Genomic DNA, 25,424 nt, shown 5'->3' on the forward strand with positions numbered 1-25,424 from the left:
ACCAGAGCAGTATAAGGATTACATAGAATGCAGTATAGTGCAGAAACAGGCCATCTGGCCCAACTGGTCCATATTGGTGTTTATGTTCCACACAAGCGTCCTCCCACTGCTCTTCAGTTAACCCGATCAGCATATACTTCTATTTCTTTCCCACTCATGTGTTTACCTAGCCTCCCCTTAAATGCATCTATGCTATTTGCCTCAACCACTCCTTTTGGTAGCGAGTTCCACATTCTAACCATTCTCTGGGTAAAGGATTTTCTCCTGAACTCCCTATTGAATTTATGAGTAACTATCTCATATTCATGGCCTTAGTTTTGGTCTCCGTCACATCTGCCCTATCAAATCTTTTCATAACTTTAAAGACCTCTATTGGGTCACCCCGCAACCTTCTGTCTAGACAAAAGAGCCCCAGTCTGTGCAGCCTTTCACACTTTCCCACAAACATCTATCTCACTCACAAAACTGTAGTTTAAACAGTTATGCCTTAAAATTATGCTTTGGATACTACCATATAGGTGCTAACCCCTTCATATGAAATGCTGCCCCAATTATTTTGACGCAGCTTGACAACTCTTGTCCTCGCGGATGACAGAATTCCATATGGATGGGTTAGGAGGAGGGGAGGAAGAGAATGCACATCCTTCGCTTCCCAGACATATGGAACAGAATTTCCACAGCAGTAACCTTGGGAAGCCTCTGTATTATTTAAAATACACACGTCATAAACATTTATTTTAAGTCATACAGCTTTCTCCACCTCTACAACAGGCAAAACCCATTTAAAAATTAAATGCAACATTTATAGGAAGTTTGTAATGTCTACAAGTATTTTATACCTTTCGAACTGTATTGCATGTGCAATCTATGAATGGAGTTGATTAGTTATGTGCCACTCACATTGAATCTTTACATTGTTTCAACCCCTTATATAAACAGCCAATTATTTTTAATTCCTAATCTTATACCATTGGAGTTTTAAGAAGAATCAAGTACAACAGTGAGTAATAATGGCAGATAAATGCAATTATGTCCCCAGTATTCCACAGTGCTGTCATCCATGGAAGATGCTGTTAAGCATTGTGATATTGGTCAAAGTCCAATTTCTGGGTGGTTAAGAACATAATTCACTAGGCAGCTAATTCTTGTTTTACTGTGGAATCAGAAACGCAGAAATGAATGTGATGGAGTGTTGGAACATCTCCGTCTACCTTTTTCATTATCCAGTTGGTTGCACAAAGTTACCACCTAGAGATTTATTGCCACAACAACAATGGAAAACAACACAGCAGTGCAACCGTGGTAAAGTGATGCGTTCACTATTAAAGGCCATCGATGATCAACCAACAGGAACATATAATCCATCTTTCTCTAACCTCCCTTGACATCTGCAAAGCATATGTATGCAGCACTGATTAATGGTCTGCATCCAGAACTGAAAAAAGAGGATTAACTATTTGAGATAAGGTCGAGTTGGGGAAGGCACCCCCTATCTAATGTTGCATGCAACGTTACTTGTTACGTACACACACTGCAGGTGTTGAAGAGAATGCACAGCTCTGAGGGATTCTTGTCTACAATAACAACCTGCATTTATATGGCACCTTTAACATAACAAAATGTCTCCAAGATGTTTCACAGTAGCATTATCAGACAGAATTTATCACTGAGCCACACGAGGAGATATTAGGACAAGTGACCAAAAGCTTGGTCAAAATGGTAGATTTTTAGGAGCGTCTTAAAGCTAGAGAGAGAGGTAGAGAGACCAAGAGATTTAGGGAGGGAATTCCAGAGCTTAGGGCCCAGGCGACTGAAGGCACGGCCAACAATGAGGCTAAATGAACAAGAGGAGAAATTGAGGCACGTTTTGGAAGCATTTATATGGCACCTTTCACAACCTCAGGAAATCCCAAAGTGTTTTACAACCAATGAAATACTTTGAAGTGTAGTCAGTGTTGTAATATAAGACAATTTTCATCTGTCCTATCAACAGCAATGTGATAAAGACCAGATAATTTTTTTTAGTGGCATTAGTTGAGGGCTAAATTTAGACCGGGACACCAGGGACACCTTCCCTGCTCTTCATCAAATAGTGAAATGGGATCTTTTACATCCACCTGAGAGGGAAGACAGGGCTTCAGATTAACATCTCTGTTATGGACAGGTGGGAAATGGTGTGGGTGGCCTCCACTTTTCATCTCTCAACTGACTGTGGATAGTGTTCTTAAAAATAGTGTTTTAGTTTCTGTGAGTGTTTAAGGGTCAAATAAACAGACAAATGACAGGCTTTCTCATGGGAAAAAAAAGAAAGATACCTATTTATTCAAACAAAACCCAAAAATGTTCGCAAACTCACCCAGTCACACATTCACACACATGCACACACACAAGAAAGGATAAAGAGTAGAGGGTAGCATGCAATTAGAGTCCGATTGTTGTAAAGAGAGTTCACTTTGAAACCTTTTGATTTTCCAGGAGGAATTTTTAACAGCGTTGCAGGCCTGAATGTTCCTTGTCTTAGAATTGATGAAGTGTGGCAGACTCCTTTGGTGAAAACTCAATCCAAAGTTGGTGGTGGAAGTCCTGGTTTAATTTCTCAGATGGGGAGTGCTGCTCTGTAGATTAAAGATGGTGCTGACGGGACTCTTTGCTTAGCTGGATGGATCTTGCAGCTTCTCTGTCTGGAATGGCTTTCTGTCTTCCTCTCTCTGAGAAGTTACTTCTTTTAAGGTAAAAACTTATCCCTTAAAACTTTTCCCTTCCTAACGGCACTGTGGGAGTACCTACACCCCAATGACTGCAGCGGTTCAAGAAGGCAGCTCACCACCATCTTCTCTAGAGCAATTAGGGATGGGCAATAAATGCTGTCTTAACCAGCATTGCCCACATCTCTCAAACGAATAAAAAAAAAGTTTTGGTTTCAGTCAGATGACTCAAGATGCTGTACCCTGGGTTAATCATGCAATGTTCTCAGATGTGGGGACCATTGTTACATAATGGCATCAGAATGTGGTCCATTTTGATAAATAGGTGTTATTTCACACCTATTGGGCTGAATTTTAATTGTGTGCCGTGCTCTGCGGCGGGCCCTTCTCAATAACCCAGGTAGCGGTGGGCCTCTCCCCGCAGAATTTTACTGGCCACTGCACCGCGACCTGTGGCATCAAGGGATCAGTAAAATTCAGCCCATTATCTTGGCCTTGGCTTCGGAGTCAGTCTGTCTGCAAAAGCCTTTGCTAGCCCTATTTTTGATGATAGGAGTCGTTAGCATGAAGTGGGCTCTTTTACATGACAATGTGCCTTCTCAGGTGTTAGTAATGATCCCGTTTTCAACAGACAAACATATTGATGGCAGTACAGGAGGGGATCACCCGACCTCTCCCTCCAAGTTGCCGGGTAGCAAAGTGTCCATTTTCCTGTGGCTTAGTTCAACAGTTTACTTTTATTTTGTAAATTCCCCAGTTCATTTTTTATTTCATCGCTGTTCCCTCCATGAGTGTGACATCTCATTTAAAAGATGACAGCTCCACCAGTGCAGCATTCCCTCAGTTCTTCACTAGGAGTGTCAGGCTAGCTTTTGTGCTCAATTCTCTAGAGTGGAACTTGAGTCCACAGCCTTCTAACTCCGAGGTGAGAGTGCAACCCACTGAGCCATGGCTGACATCAATTGTCAATTTTGTACAGTTTTTCACAGCCATTTTAAGGCACACAAGAAATAATACAGGCAAAGGCAGGGGCATAATAAAAATGAAATGTTGTATAGACCACTGGTAAAGGAGGAAAGAATGAACTTTCTTGCATGCAGTAATTGAAAGAGAACTGAGCACATTACCATTAACCCTCTGGCTGTATTCCAGAAATGACATTGTGTATATATAATACAGGGAAGGTTTAATTCTTGGCAATTTGTCCCTTTTTCCCTTCCACTTTCAAAATCTTTGGATGAAACTCATGGAAATGGATTTTTAAAAATGACCTAATTTTTGGCATACACTGTACCTCATATTTTTTGTGACTTCACCGCCAGTGCCTCACCTATTGGCTCTCATTTTCAATAAAAAAGAACGCAATATAATTTATATCTCGAGCATGAAGCAGACATCAATATTCATCAAAGTTCAGAAGTCAGCCAGAACATAAAAGACGTCGGGAATTCAACAGTGCAGACTCCGTACAATGCCCCCTCTGAGGGCAATTCGTAGTCTGGGATATTGTTGCAGGTGTTTGCTAATGGAGGCCAGTTTGTAAGCTTTGTACCAGATGTAGTAATGCAGTGCAGTTGGAACCAGGGAAGTATCTTTCAGCTACTTTATTTCAAGGAAGAATTAGATATGTCAACACCGAATGGCATTTGAGTGCCATAATGCGGGTCGGAGGGATAAACAGAGCATGGACTCGTGGCAGAAGGGTCACAAGTGTGTTTCTGCATTAAAGGGACTTGGAGAAAATGTTTGCTGAATCCTCTTTTGTTTGTATGCCGTGCATTAAAACAGGTCAACATCATTTGCATTAGGACCGAGCCACAAAACCATGATCAATTTAGTTATATGTACCAACATCCTATGGAGAATGATATGCAACTCCAAGCCCCCTTAAGCCCTGTCCATTCCTAATCTTGCATCATTTCATTTCTCCATTTTACAACAGTCCTTGATGGTACCGGCACCACTTTTGTACCAATGATGTAAAAAAGACTTGCATTTATACAGCGCCTTTCAGTTCATCAGGACATCTCAAAGCACTTTACAGCCAATGAAATGTAGCTACTGTGGTAATGTAGGGAAACATGACTGCCAATTTGTGCACAGCAAGGTTCCACAAAGAACAATGAGATAATTACTAGATAATGTGTTTTTAGTTATGTTGGTTGAGCAATAAATATTGGCCTTGCTCTTCTTCAAATAGTGCTATGGGATCTTTTACATCCACCTTAGAGGACAGACAGGGCCTCAGTTTGACATCTCATTCAAAAGCTAGCACCTCAGCTAGTGTAGCACTCCCTCAGTACTGGGCATATCATCCCAGATTAGGTGATCAAGTCTCTGGACCTTCTGCTAGAGAGGTGCAAGTGCTACCCACTGAGCTACAGCTAATATCCTACTTAGTGTTGTCTTTTATCAGATACCTTCGTGGTAGTCCTGCAGTTAGCCTCAGCACTCCACAGCTAAGAGAGGGTGAGTGAATCATGTGCAACTGTGGTGACTGTGACATCTCAGGCTGAAATGAATCACACTTAAATTACTGCTTTAACTTTTACAAAGATTTAACAAGTGTTTTATTAAGGACTTCTGTAGAGATCTGTTCACTGTTCTCACTACAGCACCATAAACTTATCTGACCTTACACAACCTCCAGGTCAGGTGTTTTCCCCAAAGCACAAAGCTACTTTCAGTTTCCCTTCCAAGTACCATATATTCTCTAATACTCAAGCCCCCACATACAATCATGATAGTGAGGAAAGAGGAATTTTTTTTTTAAAATGATTAAAACTCATTTCCCGGCGGAGCAGCAGGAGAAGGTAGCGACTCTTCGGTGGGTGAGTGAAGGCATCAGGAGCTGTGTTTTAAAAGTAAGTACTTACTGTTTTACTTACTGTTTTCCTTGTCTTTGAGTTTCTTTTGGCGCCGGAGGAACCGGAAGCTGGTCGGCAGCGAGGACTCCTGGGTAGGTATTTTCCTTAAAGGTGCGGAGCTCCGTGGACTCGGCCTCATTTCCCGGCGGAGCAGCAGGAGAAGGTAGCGACTCTTCGGTGGGTGAGTGAAGGCATCAGGAGCTGTGTTTTAAAAGTAAGTACTTACTGTTTTACTTACTGTTTTCCTTGTCTTTGAGTTTCTTTTGGCGCCGGAGGAACCGGAAGCTGGTCGGCAGCGAGGACTCCTGGGTAGGTATTTTCCTTAAAGGTGCGGAGCTCCGTGGACTCGGCCTCATTTCCCGGCGGAGCAGCAGGAGAAGGTAGCGACTCTTCGGTGGGTGAGTGAAGGCATCAGGAGCTGTGTTTTAAAAGTAAGTACTTACTGTTTTACTTACTGTTTTCCTTGTCTTTGAGTTTCTTTTGGCGCCGGAGGAACCGGAAGCTGGTCGGCAGCGAGGACTCCTGGGTAGGTATTTTCCTTAAAGGTGCGGAGCTCCGTGGACTCGGCCTCATTTCCCGGCGGAGCAGCAGGAGAAGGTAGCGACTCTTCGGTGGGTGAGTGAAGGCATCAGGAGCTGTGTTTTAAAAGTAAGTACTTACTGTTTTACTTACTGTTTTCCTTGTCTTTGAGTTTCTTTTGGCGCCGGAGGAACCGGAAGCTGGTCGGCAGCGAGGACTCCTGGGTAGGTATTTTCCTTAAAGGTGCGGAGCTCCGTGGACTCGGCCTCATTTCCCGGCGGAGCAGCAGGAGAAGGTAGCGACTCTTCGGTGGGTGAGTGAAGGCATCAGGAGCTGTGTTTTAAAAGTAAGTACTTACTGTTTTACTTACTGTTTTCCTTGTCTTTGAGTTTCTTTTGGCGCCGGAGGAACCGGAAGCTGGTCGGCAGCGAGGACTCCTGGGTAGGTATTTTCCTTAAAGGTGCGGAGCTCCGTGGACTCGGCCTCATTTCCCGGCGGAGCAGCAGGAGAAGGTAGCGACTCTTCGGTGGGTGAGTGAAGGCATCAGGAGCTGTGTTTTAAAAGTAAGTACTTACTGTTTTACTTACTGTTTTCCTTGTCTTTGAGTTTCTTTTGGCGCCGGAGGAACCGGAAGCTGGTCGGCAGCGAGGACTCCTGGGTAGGTATTTTCCTTAAAGGTGCGGAGCTGAGTAAACCCGAGCCACTACACATGTAGTGTCTCCCACCCATCCTCCTCCTCTAACCTAATAATAAGACCCTTTTTACCCTCCTCCTCTAACCAAAAAGGACTGAGCAGGTAAGCTATTTACTGTTTTTGTTAATATCTATAGTTGTACTTAACTAAGGGGTAATTGAATAAAAGAAATGGCAGCCAGTGTAGTGTATTGCTCCTCCTGCAGAATGTTCGAGGTGAGGGAAACCTCCGGTGGCCCTGCCGACTTCACCTGCTGGAAGTGCATCCGTCTCCAGCTCCTATCAGACCGTGTTAGGGAATTGGAGCTGGAGCTGGATGAACTGAGGATCATTCGGGAAGCTGAGGGGTTGATAGATAGAAGCTACACGGAGGTCGTTACTCCACAAATCAAAGACAGCTGGGTAACAGTTAGAGGTGGGAAGAGGTCAGTGCAGGGATCTCCTGTGGTCGTTCCCCTCAACAAGTATACAGTTTTAGATACTGTTGGGGGGGACGGCCTATCGGGGGCAGGCTGCAGTGACCGGGCCTCTGGCACGGGGTCCTGCACTGTGGCTCAGAAGGGAAGGAGGGAGAATGGGAGAGCACTAGTCATCGGGGACTCGATGGTGAGGAGTACGGACAGGCGGTTCTGTGGGCGCAGGCGAGTCGCACGGATGGTTTGTTGCCTCCCTGGTGCCAGGGTCCGTGATGTTTGTGATCGCGTCTTCAGGATCCTTAAAGGGGAGGGGGAGCAGCCAGAGGTCGTGGTGCACATTGGCACCAACGACGTAGGAAGGAAGGGTGGCACAGATGTTAGAAGTGAGTTTAGGGAGTTAGGCTGGAAGCTGAAAGCTCGGACGGACAGAGTTGTTATCTCTGGTTTGTTGCCGGCGCCACGTGATAGTGAGGCTAGGAATAGGGAGAGAGCACAGCTGAACACGTGGCTGCAGGAATGGTGTAGGAGGGAGGGCTTCCAGTTCTTGGATAATTGGACTGCCTTCTGGGGAAGATGGGACCTGTTCAAACAGGACGGGCTGCATCTGAACCAGAGGGGCACCAATATCCTGGGAGGGAGGTTTGCTAGTACTGTTCGGGAGGGTTTAAACTAGTTTGGGAGGGGGATGGGAACCGGACTTGTAATCCAGGGACCAGTGGGTCCACTCAGAAAGACAAAGAGTGTAGTGAGGTATTGGGGAAGGTAGCACTGTCACAGAGGACAGATGGGCACGGAGAAGGGTTAAAGTGCGTATACTTCAACGCAAGAAGCATCAGGAATAAGGTGAGTGAATTGAAGGCGTGGATGGGCACTTGGGACTACGATGTTGTGGCCATCACTGAAACGTGGATAGGTGAGGGGGAGGAATGGTTTTTGGAGGTACCTGGTTATAGATGTTTTCATAAGATTAGGAATGGTGGTAAAAGAGGTGGGGGGGTGGCATTGTTAGTTAGAAATAGTGTAACAACTGCTGAAAGAATTTTCGAGGAGGATCTGCCGACTGAGGCACTGTGGGTTGAGGTCAGGAACAGGAAAGGAGCAGTCACCTTGATGGGAGTTTTCTATAGGCCCCCCAATAGCAGCAGGGAGGTGGAAGAGCAGATTGGGAAACAGATTTTGGAAAGGAGCAGAAGTCACAGGGTAGTAATTATGGGGGATTTCAACTTCCCAAATATTGATTGGCAACTCTTTAGATCGAATAGTTTGGATGGGGTAGTGTTTGTGCAGTATGTCCAGGAAGCTTTTCTGACTCAGTATGTAGACTGCCCGACCAGAGGGGAGGCAATATTGGATTTGGTACTAGGTAATGAACCAGGGCAAGTGATAGAGCTGTTGGTGGGCGAGCACTTTGGAGATAGTGATCACAATTCTGTAGCATTCACTGTGGTAATGGAGAGGGATAGGTATGTGCAACAGGGCAAGGTTTACAATTGGGGGAAGGGTAGATATGATGCTGTCAGGCAGGAACTGAGGAGCATAAGTTGGGAGCATATGCTGGCAGGGAAGGGCACGGTCGAAATGTGGAACTTTTTCAAGGAGCAGATAGTAGGGGCCATTGATAAGCATGTCCCTGTCAGACAGGGAAGGGATGGTCATGTGAGGGAACCGTGGTTGACAAGAGAGGTTGAGAGTCTTGTTAGGAAGAAGAAGGATGCGTATATAAAGTTGAGGAAAAAGGGCACAGGCATAGCTCTGGAGGGATACAAGATGGCCAGGAAGGATCTGAGGAAAGGGATTAGGAGAGCTAAGAGAGGGCATGAAAAATGCTTGGCGGGTAGGATAAAAGAAAACCCCAAGGCCTTTTACGCGTATGTCAGAAATATGAGGATGACTAGGGGGACCATAGGTCCGGTCAAGGACAATAGCGGGAGACTGTGTGTTGAGCCGGAAGAGATAAGTGAGGTTTTGAATGAGTACTTCTCTTCGGTATTTACGAATGAGAAGGGGTGTATTACTGAAGAGGACGGTGTGAAACAGACTGGTAAGCTCGAGGAAGTGCTCGTTAGGAGGGAAGATGTGTTGGGGTTTTTGAATAACTTGAAGATAGACAAGTCTCCCGGGCCTGACGGGGTATATCCAAGGATGTTATGGGAAGCAAGGGATGAAATTGCAGAGCCGCTGGCAATGATCTTTTCATCTTCTCTGCTGACGGGGGTGGTACCAGGTGATTGGAGGGTGGCAAATGTTGTGCCCCTGTTCAAGAAAGGGAATAGGAACAACCCTGGGAATTACAGGCCAGTTAGTCTTACTTCGGTGGTAGGCAAGTTGATGGAAAAGGTGCTGAGGGATAGGATTTCTGAGCATCTGGAAAGACACTGCTTGATTCGGGACAGTCAGCACGGTTTTGTGAGGGGTAGGTCTTGCCTCACAAGCCTGATTGAATTCTTTGAGCAGGTGACCAAGCAAGTGGATGAGGGTAAACCAGTGGATGTGGTGTACATGGATTTTAGTAAGGCATTTGATAAGGTCCCCCATGGTAGACTTATGGAGAAAGTCAGGAGGCATGGGATAGTGGGGAATGTGGCCAGTTGGATTAAGAATTGGCTAACTGATAGAAGGCAGAGAGTGGTCTTAGATGGTAAATACTCAGCCTGGAGCCCAGTTACCAGTGGCGTGCCGCAGGGATCAGTTCTGGGTCCTCTCCTGTTTGTGATTTTTATTAACGACTTGGATGAGGAAGTCGAAGGGTGGGTCAGTAAATTTGCAGATGATACAAAGGTTGGTGGAGTTGTGGATACCGAGGAGGGCTATTGTCGTCTGCAAAGGGACTTGGATAGGTTGCAGTGCTGGGCTGAAAAGTGGCAGATGGAGTTTAACCCTGAAAAGTGTGAGGTCGTCCATTTTGGAAGGACAAACATGAATGCAAAATACTGGGTTAACGGTAGGGTTCTTGGGCATGTGGAGGAGCAGAGAGACCTTGGGGTCTATGTGCATAGATCATTGAAAGTTGCAACTCAAGTGGATAGGGCTGTGAAGAAGGCATATGGGGTGTTAGCGTTCATTAGCAGAGGGATTGAATTTAAGAGCCGTGAGGTGATGATGCAGCTGTACAGGACCTTGGTAAGGCCTCATTTGGAGTACTGTGTGCAGTTCTGGTCGCCTCATTTTAGGAAGGATGTGGAAGCCTTGGAGAGGGTGCAGAGGAGATTTACCAGGATGTTGCCTGGAATGGAGAATAAGTCTTACGAGGAAAGGCTGAACATTCTAGGCCTCTTCTCATTAGAAAGGAGAAGGATGAGGGGTGACATGATAGAGGTTTATAAGATGATCAGGGGAATAGATAGGGTAGACAGTCAGAAACTTTTTCCCCGGGTGGAGCAAAGCGTTACAAGGGGTCATAAATTTAAGGTGAAGGGTGGGAGATATAAGGGGGATGTCAGGGGAAGGTTCTTTACCCAGAGAGTGGTCGAGGCATGGAATGCCTTGCCCGGGGAAGTTGTTGAGTCAGAAACTTTAGGGACTTTCAAAAGGCTTTTGGATAGGTATATGGATAAAGGAGAATGATGGGGTATAGATTAAATTGTCCTTGACAGAGGACAAAGGATCGGCACAACATTGTGGGCCGAAGGGCCTGTTCTGTGCTGTATGTTCTATGTTCTATGTTCTATAAGTGAGGGACAATCATCAATAAAAACACACTGTTCATTGGACAAAATATGTTGGTAAAGCAAGTAGTGATGCAGGATACTTGTGTACCATGGCATGATAAGTAAGTGCAAACCTGTTGGATGTCAAAAAACAATGATGTTGGTTAGGCAGGAGCCAAGGCATTTACTTTGTAACCAGGCAACCTGACAAGCTTGAAAGAGATACAAAAGTCATCTGCTCCAGCACCACACTAAAGCAAACACACAACACAATGGATCTTCTTTCAGGTAAGTATTCACAAAGCATGATGCCGAGTCACAAATATTGGGAATGGGTGCCAGATGTTGGGAATGGGTGCCAGATGTTGGGAATGGGTGCTTCTGAACTGGCTTAGTCTGTTCATCAGATCCACCAATTTTACAGCAGCAACAACTTGCATTTATATAGCACCTTTAAAAGGAGAACAATCACCCCTAAGTTGCTTCACAGAAGCGTTATCAGGCAAAGTTTGACACTGAGCCACATAAAGAAATATTGGGACAGGTGACCAAAAGCTTGATCAAAGTGTTAGGGTTTAAGGAGCATCTTAAGGAGGAGAGGGAAATGGAGAGGTTTAGGGAGGGAATTCCAGTGCATAGGGCCTAAGTGGCTGGAGGCAAGGCCACCAATGGTGGAGCAATTTAAAATCGGGGACCTGCAAAAGGCCAGTATTAGAGGAGCCAGAATCTAATCTTTGTTTAAACTTTTTGCGGTACAGTCATTGAAGTTTATTCATAGCACCAATAGTGAGTGAATGGCTCAAAGAGTCCCACACAGGAAATGCTCCAAGCTAAAATTGGTTTGTTTTTGGCAAAAAAGGAAAAAGCTAGTAAAAAGGAAATGGTCAGAATTCTCATTTCTGCTGACTTTCCAGTGAGTCTTGCTGGAAGATGCAGTTGCTTTGACACAATTGGACTTAACTGTGATGTACCTCATGGTTAAATAGCCTACTGACACTCAGCATCACCTCTCCGCCAAGAAAGATGTTGATTTCAGGTTGACGGTCAAGCCAGTTGGGTCATGACTTGCTCTTGTGGTCTTTTCAGTACAGTCAGAAATGCCATATTATTGTCTAATATTAGACTGTGACTGAAAATGGGAGTGTTCCAGTTCTGCTTTCTGAAAGAACTCAAAAATCTTTCCATAGTTGTTGGCTACAAATCATTGCTAAACCTGATTTTATCCTTCACTGTTTGTTGGACAAGATATTTTGGTAAAACAAGCAATGATGTAGGATGCTTGTGTACCATTGGTTGGTTGGCATCCTTCCATCTATGAAAGATGATGGACATGCAGCAAACAATCCATTTAAGTGGGGGTGTCTTCTCTTGGTGCACCTTTGCTGATGGCTGTGAAGGTCAATCCGTGAGAGACAGGTTCTGCCACAAGGTGCTGCATGCGAAGCTGCCAAGTGACGCTGTGAGTTGTTTTTGACGTTAGCGCCTGTTGCCAAGCTGTTGTAGCAACTGGTCATCGTGGTAGTACACACCAGTCCACAGGATGTCGCCATTTCCATCTTTTGCCAGCTAGTGTCTCCCAGGTGCGATAGTCGACATTTAGGGCCTTCATATCATGCTGGCAAGCATCCTTAAAGTGGAGCTTTGGACACCCCAATGGTCGTCTGGCCCCGGCTACCTCACCATACAGAAGGTCCTTGGGTATGCGACTGTCTTCCATCCTGCGGGCACAGGTGTATCATTGCATGCTAAATGAAAAGAAAGACATGCATTTATAAAGCGCCTTTCACAACCTCAGGTCATCTCAAAGAACTTTACAGCTAATGAAGTACTTTTTGAAGTGCAATCACTGTTGTAATGTAGGGAAATGCAGCAGCCAATTTGCACACACCGCTTTTAACATAAAAGTAATTCATTATGTGCATAACAATGTTGAAACGTTTGAGAGAGATGTTGCAAAGTTTTATATTGTTATATCTTTCTCAGCTACTGACTAGATAAGCAGGCTGAGATGTCACTGGAGTTAAGATTAATCATTTCGAGTGGAAGTCAGTTAAACACACATTTGGTCCTGCATAACATTTTTGTTGCACCATTGTAGGGTTAGACATAAATCCTGGCCTGGAATAAAAGCTGACGTGAATTCATCTCCTTTGGTAGACAGATTTTGCTCGATTCATGCCTGGCTTTTCCCCTTTCTCTTTCCACCTCCTAAAGTTGTAAAAAAAAACTTCAGGACAGTGCCAAATCTGCAGATCAGTGAACCGGATAATTTTCCTATTGATTTGGTGGAAGTCAACAGTGTCCTTAATATCAGGCAGTAAAGTATGAAATAAAGGTTCTTAACCCATATATTTCCAAAATGGTAGGTGTTAGGCAAGGAACAAAGCAAGGTTCACTGAATGGGACCATACTTAAATAATGTATAAAATGTGGGTTATGGGTGCATTATGTTTGGTTGTTTGCCAAATTGTTCAAATGTGACCACCACATTGAAACATGTATTGTGCTGTACTTTATCTGGGCATGTTATTTTAATATTTTCATATTGATATATCTGCTTAAATAAAAAAAGGGGAACTCATTAATTCAGACCCTGCATGGATAGTGCTAACGCATACAGTGGTTTGATTGCTACATTGATAGATGGGCATGACTTGTACCGTGAGGGACAGCGAAGCAATTGTAGAGCAGATTGGGCATTAAATCCAAGGCTGGATTTTTAGCTTTTCCCATGTTTAACTGTGTTCAGCCTTCAACTTTAGTGTGGATTTTGTGGTTGCTGTTTTCCTTTAAAATAGTCAGAAAATGTAAGTGGAGAGGCCAAAGAGCAGTAGATCTGTGTGGTTATATTGTGCGGCAGCCCACTGTAAAAAAAAAAAATAGTGGTCAACCCGTTGTGCCTGAAATTTCACCAGCTGCGTAAAAAGAAACGCAAGACCACCGTTTACATGCAATGATGCTGGTCACATCAGCTAAGCTACGAGCAAACATGGGATTGCTTCTTCCTGCAGGCACCTCCACTGTCTTCACACTTCCATACAATCTTCTTTTCAGCCAGGAGAATGGGCTGGTTAAGCCTGAAGTCAACAGCATCGCTACTGCCAACCATCGCCAGCAGAAATAACATATGCTTAGAATAATGTGGACTCCTCTAATAATTCTTTAAAACATCTGCCCAAGGTGACAGCTCTTCAATAAAGAGACACCTCATACAATAATCAGCCTAGGAACCTGTAGGATCGTTCCAGTTTAGTAGTAATAATTGGAAATGACAGGCACGTTTGAGATTTAAACCTGGGTCACCATAGCGAGAGACTGTCTACCAGTATAGCTATCGAAATGATCCATTTTTACCCTGCTCCTCCTCCCATCACAGCATTTTTAATGTTCACAATATCATTGTTTAATGTTTTGCACAGTAGCACTGACTGACCAGGGAACTGGGTGTAATTTCCAATAACTGGCTCTTTACTGTTGTTATGTAGAAAACATGGCAGCCAATTTGTGCACGGCAAGGTCCCACAAATAGCAATGAGATAAACAGCCAGATAAACTTTTTATAGTGATGTACTTTTTTAGGGATAAACATTGGCCAGGACACCAGAGGGAACTCTTCTTCGATATATTGCCGTGGGATCTTTTACATCCATCAGTCAGGCCAGGTTGGGCCTCGGTTTAACATCTCATCCAAAAGGTGGTTCTGCTGCCAGTGCAGCACTCCCTCAGTACTGTATGGAAAGTGTCAGCCTAAACTTTGTGTTCAAGTCTTCAGAGTGGAACATGAACCTATAACCAAATGACTCAGAGGCGAGGGCGCTGTTTACTGAGCCACATGTTTACTGCTCACAGCAAGGCTTGGTGCATCCAATACACCCGCATTTGAAAATTATGCTTCTTTTCTTGGTTGTTACCTGCCTGCTTTGCTTTCTTTCTTCTTCCTGCGTCGCATGTTTAAAGGGGGCAGTAAGACTGAAAGTTAAGAAACCCCCATCATACTCGCTGCAGTTATTTCACAGGAAAGAGTGTTGGGTGTAGCCTGGCCATGGAAACTGTAATTCATCATCTACTGCATAGAACAAACACGTGTAAAATTTCTTCTCTCTTTGTGCCAAGTTCCAAGGCTTTGAGCTCTGTTGCTACTCGATGGGTGACTACGGAACACTTAACATTTAGTCTGTTTGGGTTACCCATTTAGTCTCTTAAATGTGCAAGCAGCTTGTGGCCACGGAGGCATCAATAGATTTATCACAAAGCAGGAAATCAGATCCAGTCCTGCTTTGATAACAAACATGAGTAGCATTTCAAGCTGGCTTTGACATTTAACTTTTTCCTACCTTCAGAGACTTGAGCACAAAAATCAAGTGACACTCCAGTGCAGTACTGAGGGAGTGCTGTACTGTCGGAGGTGCTGCCTTTCAGATGAGGTGTTAAAACAATGTCCCATCCACCCTCTCAGCTAAAAGTAAAAGATCCCATGGCTCTATTCCAAAGAAGACCAGGGGAGTTCTCCCCAGTGTCCTGGCCAATATTTATCTCTCAACCAATGTCACTAAAAAATAGAATATCTGATCATTATCTCACTGCTATTTGTGAACCTCTGCTGTGCACAAATTGGCTACTCTGTTTACTGCACTACAACAGTGATTTCATACGAAGCATGTAATGAGAGCATAGTGGTTATGTTACGGTAATCCGGTAGACCTGGGCTAATGATCCAGAGACATGAATTCAAGTCCCAGCATGGCAGCTGTGTTAAATTCAGTTAATTGAATAAATCTGGAATTAAAAAGTTAGTATCAGTAATGGTGACCATGCACCAACCAGGTTGTTGTAACACCCATCTAGTTCACTAAGGTCCTTCAGGGAAGGAAATCTGCCATCCTTATGTGGTCTGGCCTGGCCTATTATTTGTGTATATACTAGAAGAGACATGGTCAAATTTGCATAATCAATTCCATTATCTCATCCCTCTCATCCCCATCCCGTGACTTTTCCATATTGACCCTGACCCCCTCCCCACCCCAACCCTCCCCCACCACAAGCAGCAGTTCCTTGGCCGACATCTTGAAAATCATCTCGTTAAAATTCAGTAGGATTGGTTATGCCCGAACTAAACACAAAGCAGTGCCGACTCGCAAAGTGGAACAGGATCTCAGCTTCACTCCCTAATGCGGGGCAGTTACCTTCCCAGGTCAGTCCCGCTGCAATTCTGACTGCTGACCACGGCCAGTGTGGGGCTGCTGACTGAGCTGGCAGTCTTTGCTGAGGTGATTCTAGATAACGTTCACACGTACACATCTCCCAGTTACCATACGTTAACACCACCGGAGGGAGGTGAGTGGAAAGGACAAATCCTGGTGCTTCTCACTGATTTCTACCCCAGCTTTTAAAAGAATAAAACAACCTTCATGACTGTCTGGGAGAATCCGCACTACTTCAGCCGCATGCAGACTCTGTCTTTGTATGGGTACGGTGACACACCAGCCATTGGCAGCTGCATATGCATCTCGCGTTCCTCCGCGTGCACTAGGCCCCACCCACCAAATCAACGTGCAAATCATTTTGTGCACGGCAGGATTTCACAAACTACAGTCAGGAGTTTAAAAAATTGGAGTCAGCAACCACTTCCCTAAAACTATTTACATGGCAGAGATTAGAAGAGCCACACCTGCTTCAAAACAAAGAACCTTACGCCTCACTTGAGGTACCTTGCATCAGATGAATCAAAAAATTGTCATACTCGGTACACTCGGTACCCAGATGTTACAATAAAGTTTTACAATTTCTAAATAACCAACTCCCATCCCACAGGTACAGAACAACGAAGTTTGATGCACCCTTTAAACTGACCAATCAAAACAGTCCAGACAGATAAAAACTGCATATTATTACAATAGATATATGTAACTCCAGACCCACAGCAATGTGGTTGACTCTTAAATGCCCTCTGGCAAGTTTTCAAGAAGGCGGCTGACCACCATCTTCTCAAGGGCAATTATGGATGGGCAATAAATGCTGGCCTTGCCAACGATACGCACATCCTGTGAATGAATTTTTAAAAAAAATACTTCATTAGCTGTAAATTGCTTTGGGACATCCTGAGATTGTAAAAGGTGCAGTTTAATACAAGTCTTTCCTTCTTTACCCAGCATCCATAAATTAGCATTTCTAAAAGAAGATTTGGGGGCGGGGTGGGGGTGGGGGTGCTTGAGATAACCATCAGCAGCAAGAACCCTGGTTGCTTTCCACCCATCCTAACTCAATTACTACCAGGCCAATTGTGTGTTTTATCATCCCTCTCTGGTTGAAGTGGATTACCACAGCACAGTCTGGGTACTGGTGTTGGTCCCTTTATGGTTCATTGGCTCAGTTATACTCGGGCGAAACATGTGCAGCTCTTCGGGAGCCAATATTTTATGTCTGAGGTTAAACGATTACACAGGGAGTAATTTTAACCAAATTCACAGGGCGGGAATCCCATGACATTGGGTGGAACACTGGTTTTGCATGCTGCCTAATATCGCTCTCCAGTGACCTCAACAGAGAGTGGAATGGGGCGGCATGTGAAACCAGCATTACACCGCTTCTGCCAGTTTCCTGATGGGCGGGTTAGATTACAATTGCCCCCATGGTGTATGCAAATAAAGTTTTATCCATAAAAATGAAGTTTCAGAATCATCTTGGTTTTCTATAGATGGAATACATGTAAATTCTACAACAACATCGTGCCTTTTTCTTAATAAAATGTCCCATAGCACTTCACAGAGGCATTATAAAACATGATATGACATCGAGCCATCTAAGGATATATTAGGTCAGATGATCAAAAGCTTGGTCAAAGAGGTAGGTTTTAAGGAGTGTCTTAAAGGAGGAAAGTGAGGTAGAGAAGCAGAGAGGTTTAGGGGAGGGAATTCCAGATCTTAGGGTCCAGGCAGCTGAAGGCAAGGCTAGCAATGAAATGTATAAAATTGTGAGGGGCCTGGATAGAGTGGAGGTGAAGGGTTTATTTACCTTAGCAGAGAGGTCAATGACTAGGGGGCATAGATTTAAAGTGATTGGTAGAAAAAGTAGAGGGGAGATGAGGAAACACTTTTTCAACCTGAGGGTGGTGGGGGTCTGGAACTCACTGCCTGAAAGTGTAGTTGAGGCAGAGGCCCTAAACTCATTCAAAAGGAGTCTGGATATGCACCTCAAGTGCCATAACCTGCAGGGCTATGGACCAAATGCTGGAAGGTGGGATTAGAATGGGTGGATCATTTTTTGGCCGGTACACACATGATGGACCAAATAGCCTCTTTCTGTGCCTTAATCTTTCTATGATTTCAAATGGTGGAGCGCTTTAAATCCGAGATGCTCAAGAGGCCAGAATTAGAGGAGTGCAGAGGTCTCAGAGGGTTGTGGAGTTGGAGGAGATTACAGAGATAGGGAGGGGAGAAGCCATGGAGGGATTTGACAACAAGTATGTGAATTTTAAAATCAAGGCATTGTTTAACCGGGAGCCAATGTAGGTCAGCGAGCACGGGGGTGAATGGTATTATATTTCAAGTGTCCTTTGTTCTCTTGCAGGGATCTTTCATACAATGGCATTTTCTCGTTCGATGATAATCTTTTGGACAATCTGACGTCCCTGGAGAAGTTGTAAGTGAACCATTTATTCATGAATTTTATTGTAGTTTGTCGGTAATCATGGTTTTGCATGATCTATGGAATGGTTGCAGCTTCACCCAGAAGGTCAGAGTTCAGAGTGCACCTGTCCTAGGGTGATTAGATTTGGTCCCATTCACAGCTGTGCCTTTGGGTCGTGTACAGATTAATACCGTGTTCTCACAAAAGCTAATATTTAAACTCTTATCACAGGGCAAAACAAACAGTCCAGGCCCTAATCCGAGAACACACAGAAATAGGCTCTTACTCATATCTAATTAACTGAAATTTTCCATGTGTGCTTTAGTTACCTGTAAATCTGACTATCCCAGAGCTCTCCTGGCTGGCCTTCCCTCTTCCACCATCCATAGATTTAGTTCATCCAAACCTCTTATCCTAACTCATACCCCTGTGCTTGCTGATGTACTTTGGCTCCCGGTTCACCAATGCCTCAAATTTAGAATTTGCATTCTTGTGCTCAGATAACTGCATGACCTCACTCCTCACCACTCCACAGAATCCGGCTCTATCTCTGTAACCTCCTTCAGCCCGACAAACCTACAAGAGCCCTGGGTGCCTCCAGTTCTGGCCTCTTGCATGTCCCTGACCTCCTTCATCTCACTATTGGCCAGAAGCTCTGGAATTCCCTCCCTAAACCTCTCCGCCTCTCTTCAGTCCTTTAAGCCTCTATTTAAAAGCCACCTCAATGACCCAGCTTTTTGCCATCTATCCTAATATCTCCTTATATGGCTTTGGGTCATTTTTTTTTTTTGCTTGATTGTATGCCTGTGAAGCATCTAGGGATGTTTCACTGTTTTAAGGGTGCTGCACAAATGTAAGTTCTTGTTATATTCTGGGATTGCCACCTCCTTCCTTTGCAGTTCCCATCCGTTCCCAATCAAGAGCTCGACATGCAGCAAGCATGCAGCTTCACTTTCCCATCCACAAAAAGCTGGCGCCACCAAGGAGGGGAAGGGGTCAACTCTGCATTTTGTTTATAGATGGGGGTTAAGGGGTCAACTCTGCATTTTGTTTAGAGGTGGGCAAAGGGGTCAACTCTGCATTTTGTTTATAGATGGGGGTTAAGGGGTCAACTCTGCATTTTGTTTATAGATGGGGGTTAAGGGGTCAACTCTGCATTTTGTTTATAGATGGGGGTGAAGGGGTCAACTCTGCATTTTGTTTATAGATGGGGGTGAAGGGGTCAACTCTGCATTTTGTTTAGAGATGGGCAAAGGGGTCAACTCTGCATTTTGTTTATAGATGGGGGTGAAGGGGTCAACTCTGCATTTTGTTTATAGATGGGGGAAGGGGTCAACTCTACATTTTGTTTATTGATGGGGGTGAAGCGGTCAACTCTACATTTTGTTTATAGATGGGGTGAAGGGGTCAACTCTGCATTTTGTTTATAGATGGGGGAAGGGGTCAACTCTACATTTTGTTTATAGATGGGGGAAGGGGTCAACTCTACATTTTGTGTATAGATGGGGGGAAGGGGTCAACTCTGCATTTTGTTTATAGATGGGGTGAAGGGGTCAACCCTGCATTTTGTTTATAGATGGGGGGGAAGGGGTCAACTCTGCATTTTGTTTACAGATGGGGGTGAAGGGGTCAACTCTGCATTTTGTTTAGAGATGGGCGAAGGGGTCAACTCTGCATCTTGTTTATAGATGGGGGTGAAGGGGTCAACTCTGCGTTTTGTTTAGAGATGGGGAGAAGGGGTCAACTCTGCATTTTGTTTAGAGATGGGCAAAGGGGTCAACTCTGCATCTTGTTTATAGATGGGGGTGAAGGGGTCAACTCTGCATTTTGTTTCTAGATGTGGGAAGGGGTCAACTCTGCATTTTGTTTCTAGATGGGGGAAGGGGTCAACTCTGCATTTTGTTTATAGATGGGGGTGAAGGGGTCAACTCTGCATTTTGTTTATCGATGGGTGAAGGGGTCAACTCTGCATTTTGTTTATCGATGGGGGTTAAGGGGTCAACTCTGCATTTTGTGTATAGATGGGGGGTGAAGGGGTCAACTCTGCATTTTGTTTATAGATGGGGAAGGGGTCAACTCTGCATTTTGTTATAGAGGGGTGAAGGGGTCAATTCTGCATTTTGTTTATAGATGGGGGGAAGGGTCATCTTTGTATTTTTTTTGTAGACGGCGGAAGGGGTCATCTCTGCATTTTGTTTGCAGGGCTGGGAGCTTTTTAAAAATGGCGCCAGCACCACCTCCTGCATCAGGTGACGCCATTCACAATGTCGCCGATGCTGCCCCCGCCATGTGATTGAAGGGCTGGTGGGGGATGGGGGGGCGGCTGCCGTCAGTATGTTAAGTGGCCACCCATCACAGAATCACTGTGGTCCTGGCAGCAGGACATCAAAATCCAGCCCTCCTAGTCTATATCTCAAAAAGTAAGTCTAAACCTTCTGACTTTAGTGTGAGGTGGGCGTTGCCCAGAGTGGGGAGGGTTTGCCCATTGAATTGTCAAACATCAGAGGCTTCAAATTGATCTCACCCATAAAAAAATGGAAATTATCCCTGGTCTTTGGGGTCAGTGGGGAAGCAAAGGCACAGGCCGCTGACCTCAAAGACAGCAGCCAACAAAGATCTAGTGATCTCTGTGACGTGGTTTCCCCTTTTCCTGATGGCTGTTAAAATCTGGCATCACGTCAACGGGATGTTTTGCCGTGCAGAGCATTGATGTCAGCAAGAAAGTCAGTTACCAATCAAATTGAAGTATTTGTACACAGCCAACCCAGGAATTTGAAAGCACTTAATCCTTCACTTTTAATTTAAATTTTAAGATTGTGAAATAAATGTGCAACTGAATTAAGATAGAAGCTAAAATAAAGATTATCAGACTTTTAAAAAAAACTTCTAATGTTTTTGGAAATATGTTGATTTTTTTTATCATTATGGAGAAATTTGGCATTCCACAAATATAAAATTAGTTTCTAAGGACCAGTAATTTTGCAGTAATTATGAAGTTAGTACACCGTTAAAAACCCAGTTGCACTTCATTCAACAATATGTCACTTTTTAAAGAGTTTTTACAGTCGGACTAATGATGTAAGAAGGGAGGTTATCATCAATTCATGATTGCAATGGAGATTTCAGTCTGTGGGAACCTCTACAGCGCATCTTCTGGAGGAGCACAGTCTCACTGACACCAACTTCTGGATTTCCACGTTATTCTGCACATGTGCAAACTCCTGAAGTTGCTGACATTTTCAGTGAGTAGTGACAGCAAACACTGACAATTTCGCTGTCATTACCCCAACAAAGTCTGGGCCAATATGTTCACTGTTCAGTGAAGCTGGCTCACACAATGAGTGAACACAGTCTTTGATGATAACGAAGGATGTTTGTCAATGACTGGTCATTTCAAATGATTAACCCTATGGAGGTTCTTTCCTTTGTTTCAAAGCTACAAGTAGTTAAACAAGTACTTTCAAAGTCAACAACAAAGGTGTCATCTGAGATCAGCCCATCACCATGGTGTAAAATACATGGGATTGTATGTATTGAGGTCCTCTTTATTTAATAGTTCCAAATTACTATGGGAACCCATCCTATTTAATGTCTGCAAGTTTAAGGTTGAGTAACAAATGTTGCACTTAACATTACATAAATATGATAGAGAAAATTCCTTTCAGGCAATATGAGATTAAATATTATGAAGATATTAACATGTTTGTTATTAAGATCAGTACAATTTCAAGACAATTTAACTAAGGTAGATTATATCGCTGCAATATGCTAATGCATTGTATTTTCTGCTTGCTCCCCAGATATCTTCAGGGCAATAATATTAGTATTCTTTTCAAAGAAATCTTCGCTGGTAGAAGATGTTTATCAGATATGTAAGTTTTCTGGGGGATTTCTTCCTGCCTCTGAAGAAATTGTACCCTCTTTATAATCCATCTCTGCTTGGGACACTGATCAACCCATCTCTACCTGAAACATCGCACAATCCATCTCCAGCTGAAACATCACAAAACCCATCTCTACCTCAACCATCACACAGCCCATCTCCACCTGGGACATCACACAATCCGTCTCTACCTGAAACATCACATAATCCATCTCTACCCTAACCATCACACAATCCATCTCTACCCTAACCATCACACAATCCATCTCTACCCTAACCATCACACAATCCATCTCTACCTGAACCATCACACAATCCATCTCCACCTAGAACATCACTCAATCCATCTCCACCTGAAACATCACACAATCCATCTCCACCTGAAACATCACATAATCCATCTCCACCTGAAACATCACACAATCCATCTCCACCTGAAACATCACATAATCCATCTCCACCTGAAACATCACACAATCCATCTCCACCTGAAACATCACATAATCCATCTCCACCTGGAACATCACACAATCCATCTCCACCTGAAACATCACATAATCCATCTCCACCTGAAACATCACACAATCCATCTCCACCTGAAACATCACATAATCCATCTCCACCTGAAACATCACACAATCCATCTCCACCTGAAACATCACATAATCCATCTCCACCTGAAACATCACATAATCCATCTCCACCTGAAACATCACACAATCCATCTCCACCTGAAACATCACATAATCCATCTCTACCTGGAACATCACACAATCCATCTCCACCTGAAACATCACACAATCCATCTCCACCTGAAACATCACATAATCCATCTCCACCTGAAACATCACACAATCCATCTCTACCTGGAACATCACTCAATCCATCTCCACCTGAAACATCACACAATCGATCTCCACCTGAAACATCACATAATACATCTCCACCTGAAACATCACATAATCCATCTCCACCTGAAACATCACACAATCCATCTCTACCTGGAACATCACACAATCCATCTCCACCTGAAACATCACACAATCCATCTCTACCTGGAACATCACACAATCCATCTCCACCTGAAACATCACACAATCCATCTCCACCTGAAACATCACACAATCCATCTCCACCTGAAACATCACATAATCCATCTCCACCTGAAACATCACACAATCCATCTCTACCTGGAACATCACTCAATCCATCTCCACCTGAAACATCACACAATCCATCTCCACCTGAAACATCACACAATCCATCTCCACCTGAAACATCACACAATCCATCTCCACCTGAAACATCACATAATCCATCTCCACCTGAAACATCACACAATCCATCTCTAAATGGAACATCACTCAATCCATCTCCACCTGAAACATCACACAATCCATCTCCACCTGAAACATCACATAATCCATCTCCACCTGAAACATCACACAATCCATCTCCACCTGAAACATCACACAATCCATCTCCACCTGAAACATCACATAATCCATCTCCACCTGAAACATCACACAATCCATCTCCACCTGAAACATCACATAATCCATCTCCACCTGAAACATCACACAATCCATCTCCACCTGAAACATCACACAATCCATCTCCACCTGAAACATCACATAATCCATCTCCACCTGAAACATCACATAATCCATCTCCACCTGAAACATCACACAATCCATCTCCACCTGAAACATCACATAATCCATCTCCACCTGAAACATCACATAATCCATCTCCACCTGAAACATCACATAATCCATCTCCACCTGAAACATCACATAATCCATCTCCACCTGAAACATCACACAATCCATCTCCACCTGAAACATCACATAATCCATCTCCACCTGAAACATCACATAATCCATCTCCACCTGAAACATCACACAATCCATCTCCACCTGAAACATCACACAATCCATCTCCACCTGAAACATCACACAATCTATCTCCACCTGAAACATCACACAATCCATCTCCACCTGAAACATCACATAATCCATCTCCACCTGAAACATCACACAATTCATCTCCACCTGAAACATCACACAATTCATCTCCACCTGAAACATCACACAATCCATCTCCACCTGAAACATCACATAATCCATCTCCACCTGAAACATCACACAATCCATCTCCGCCTGAAACATCACACAATCCATCTCCACCTGAAACATCACACAATCCATCTCCACCTGAAACATCACATAATCCATCTCCACCTGAAACATCACACAATCCATCTCCACCTGAAACATCACATAATCCATCTCCACCTGAAACATCACACAATCCATCTCCACCTGAAACATCACACAATCCATCTCCACCTGAAACATCACACAATCCATCTCCACCTGAAACATCACACAATCCATCTCCACCTGAAACATCACACAATCCATCTCCACCTGAAACATCACATAATCCATCTCCACCTGAAACATCACACAATCCATCTCCACCTGAAACATCACACAATCCATCTCCACCTGAAACATCACACAATCCATCTCCACCTGAAACATCACATAATCCATCTCCACCTGAAACATCACACAATCCATCTCCACCTGAAACATCACACAATCCATCTCCACCTGAAACATCACATAATCCATCTCCACCTGAAACATCACACAATCCATCTCCACCTGAAACATCACACAATCCATCTCCACCTGAAACATCACATAATCCATCTCCACTTGAAACATCACATAATCCATCTCCACCTGAAACATCACACAATCCATCTCCACCTGAAACATCACATAATCCATCTCCACCTGAAACATCACACAATCCATCTCCACCTGAAACATCACACAATCCATCTCCACCTGAAACATCACATAATCCATCTCCACCTGAAACATCACATAATCCATCTCCACCTGAAACATCACACAATCCATCTCCACCTGGAACATCACATAATCCATCTCCACCTGAAACATCACACAATCCATCTCCACCTGAAACATCACATAATCCATCTCCACCTGAAACATCACACAATCCATCTCCACCTGGAACATCACACA

The 25,424-nt window shown here is 44.0% G+C and overlaps 1 protein-coding gene across 6 annotated transcripts in view; it reads left to right on the forward strand.

Annotated features, from left to right (window-relative positions):
* The window catches only part of pkd1a (polycystic kidney disease 1a), a 192,903-nt gene that overhangs the window by 49,429 nt on the left and 118,050 nt on the right, over nt 1–25,424 (forward strand). For all 6 annotated transcript variants that reach the window (XM_068056535.1, XM_068056536.1, XM_068056537.1 and 3 more), the window contains exons 2-3: nt 18,414–18,485; nt 22,274–22,345. In XM_068056535.1, coding sequence (XP_067912636.1) covers nt 18,414–18,485; nt 22,274–22,345 — 144 coding nt within the window. The remainder of the gene's footprint in view (nt 1–18,413; nt 18,486–22,273; nt 22,346–25,424) is intronic.

Source organism: Heterodontus francisci, chromosome 24, assembly GCF_036365525.1.
Source record: "Heterodontus francisci isolate sHetFra1 chromosome 24, sHetFra1.hap1, whole genome shotgun sequence".
NCBI classification, from domain to species: domain Eukaryota; kingdom Metazoa; phylum Chordata; class Chondrichthyes; order Heterodontiformes; family Heterodontidae; genus Heterodontus; species Heterodontus francisci.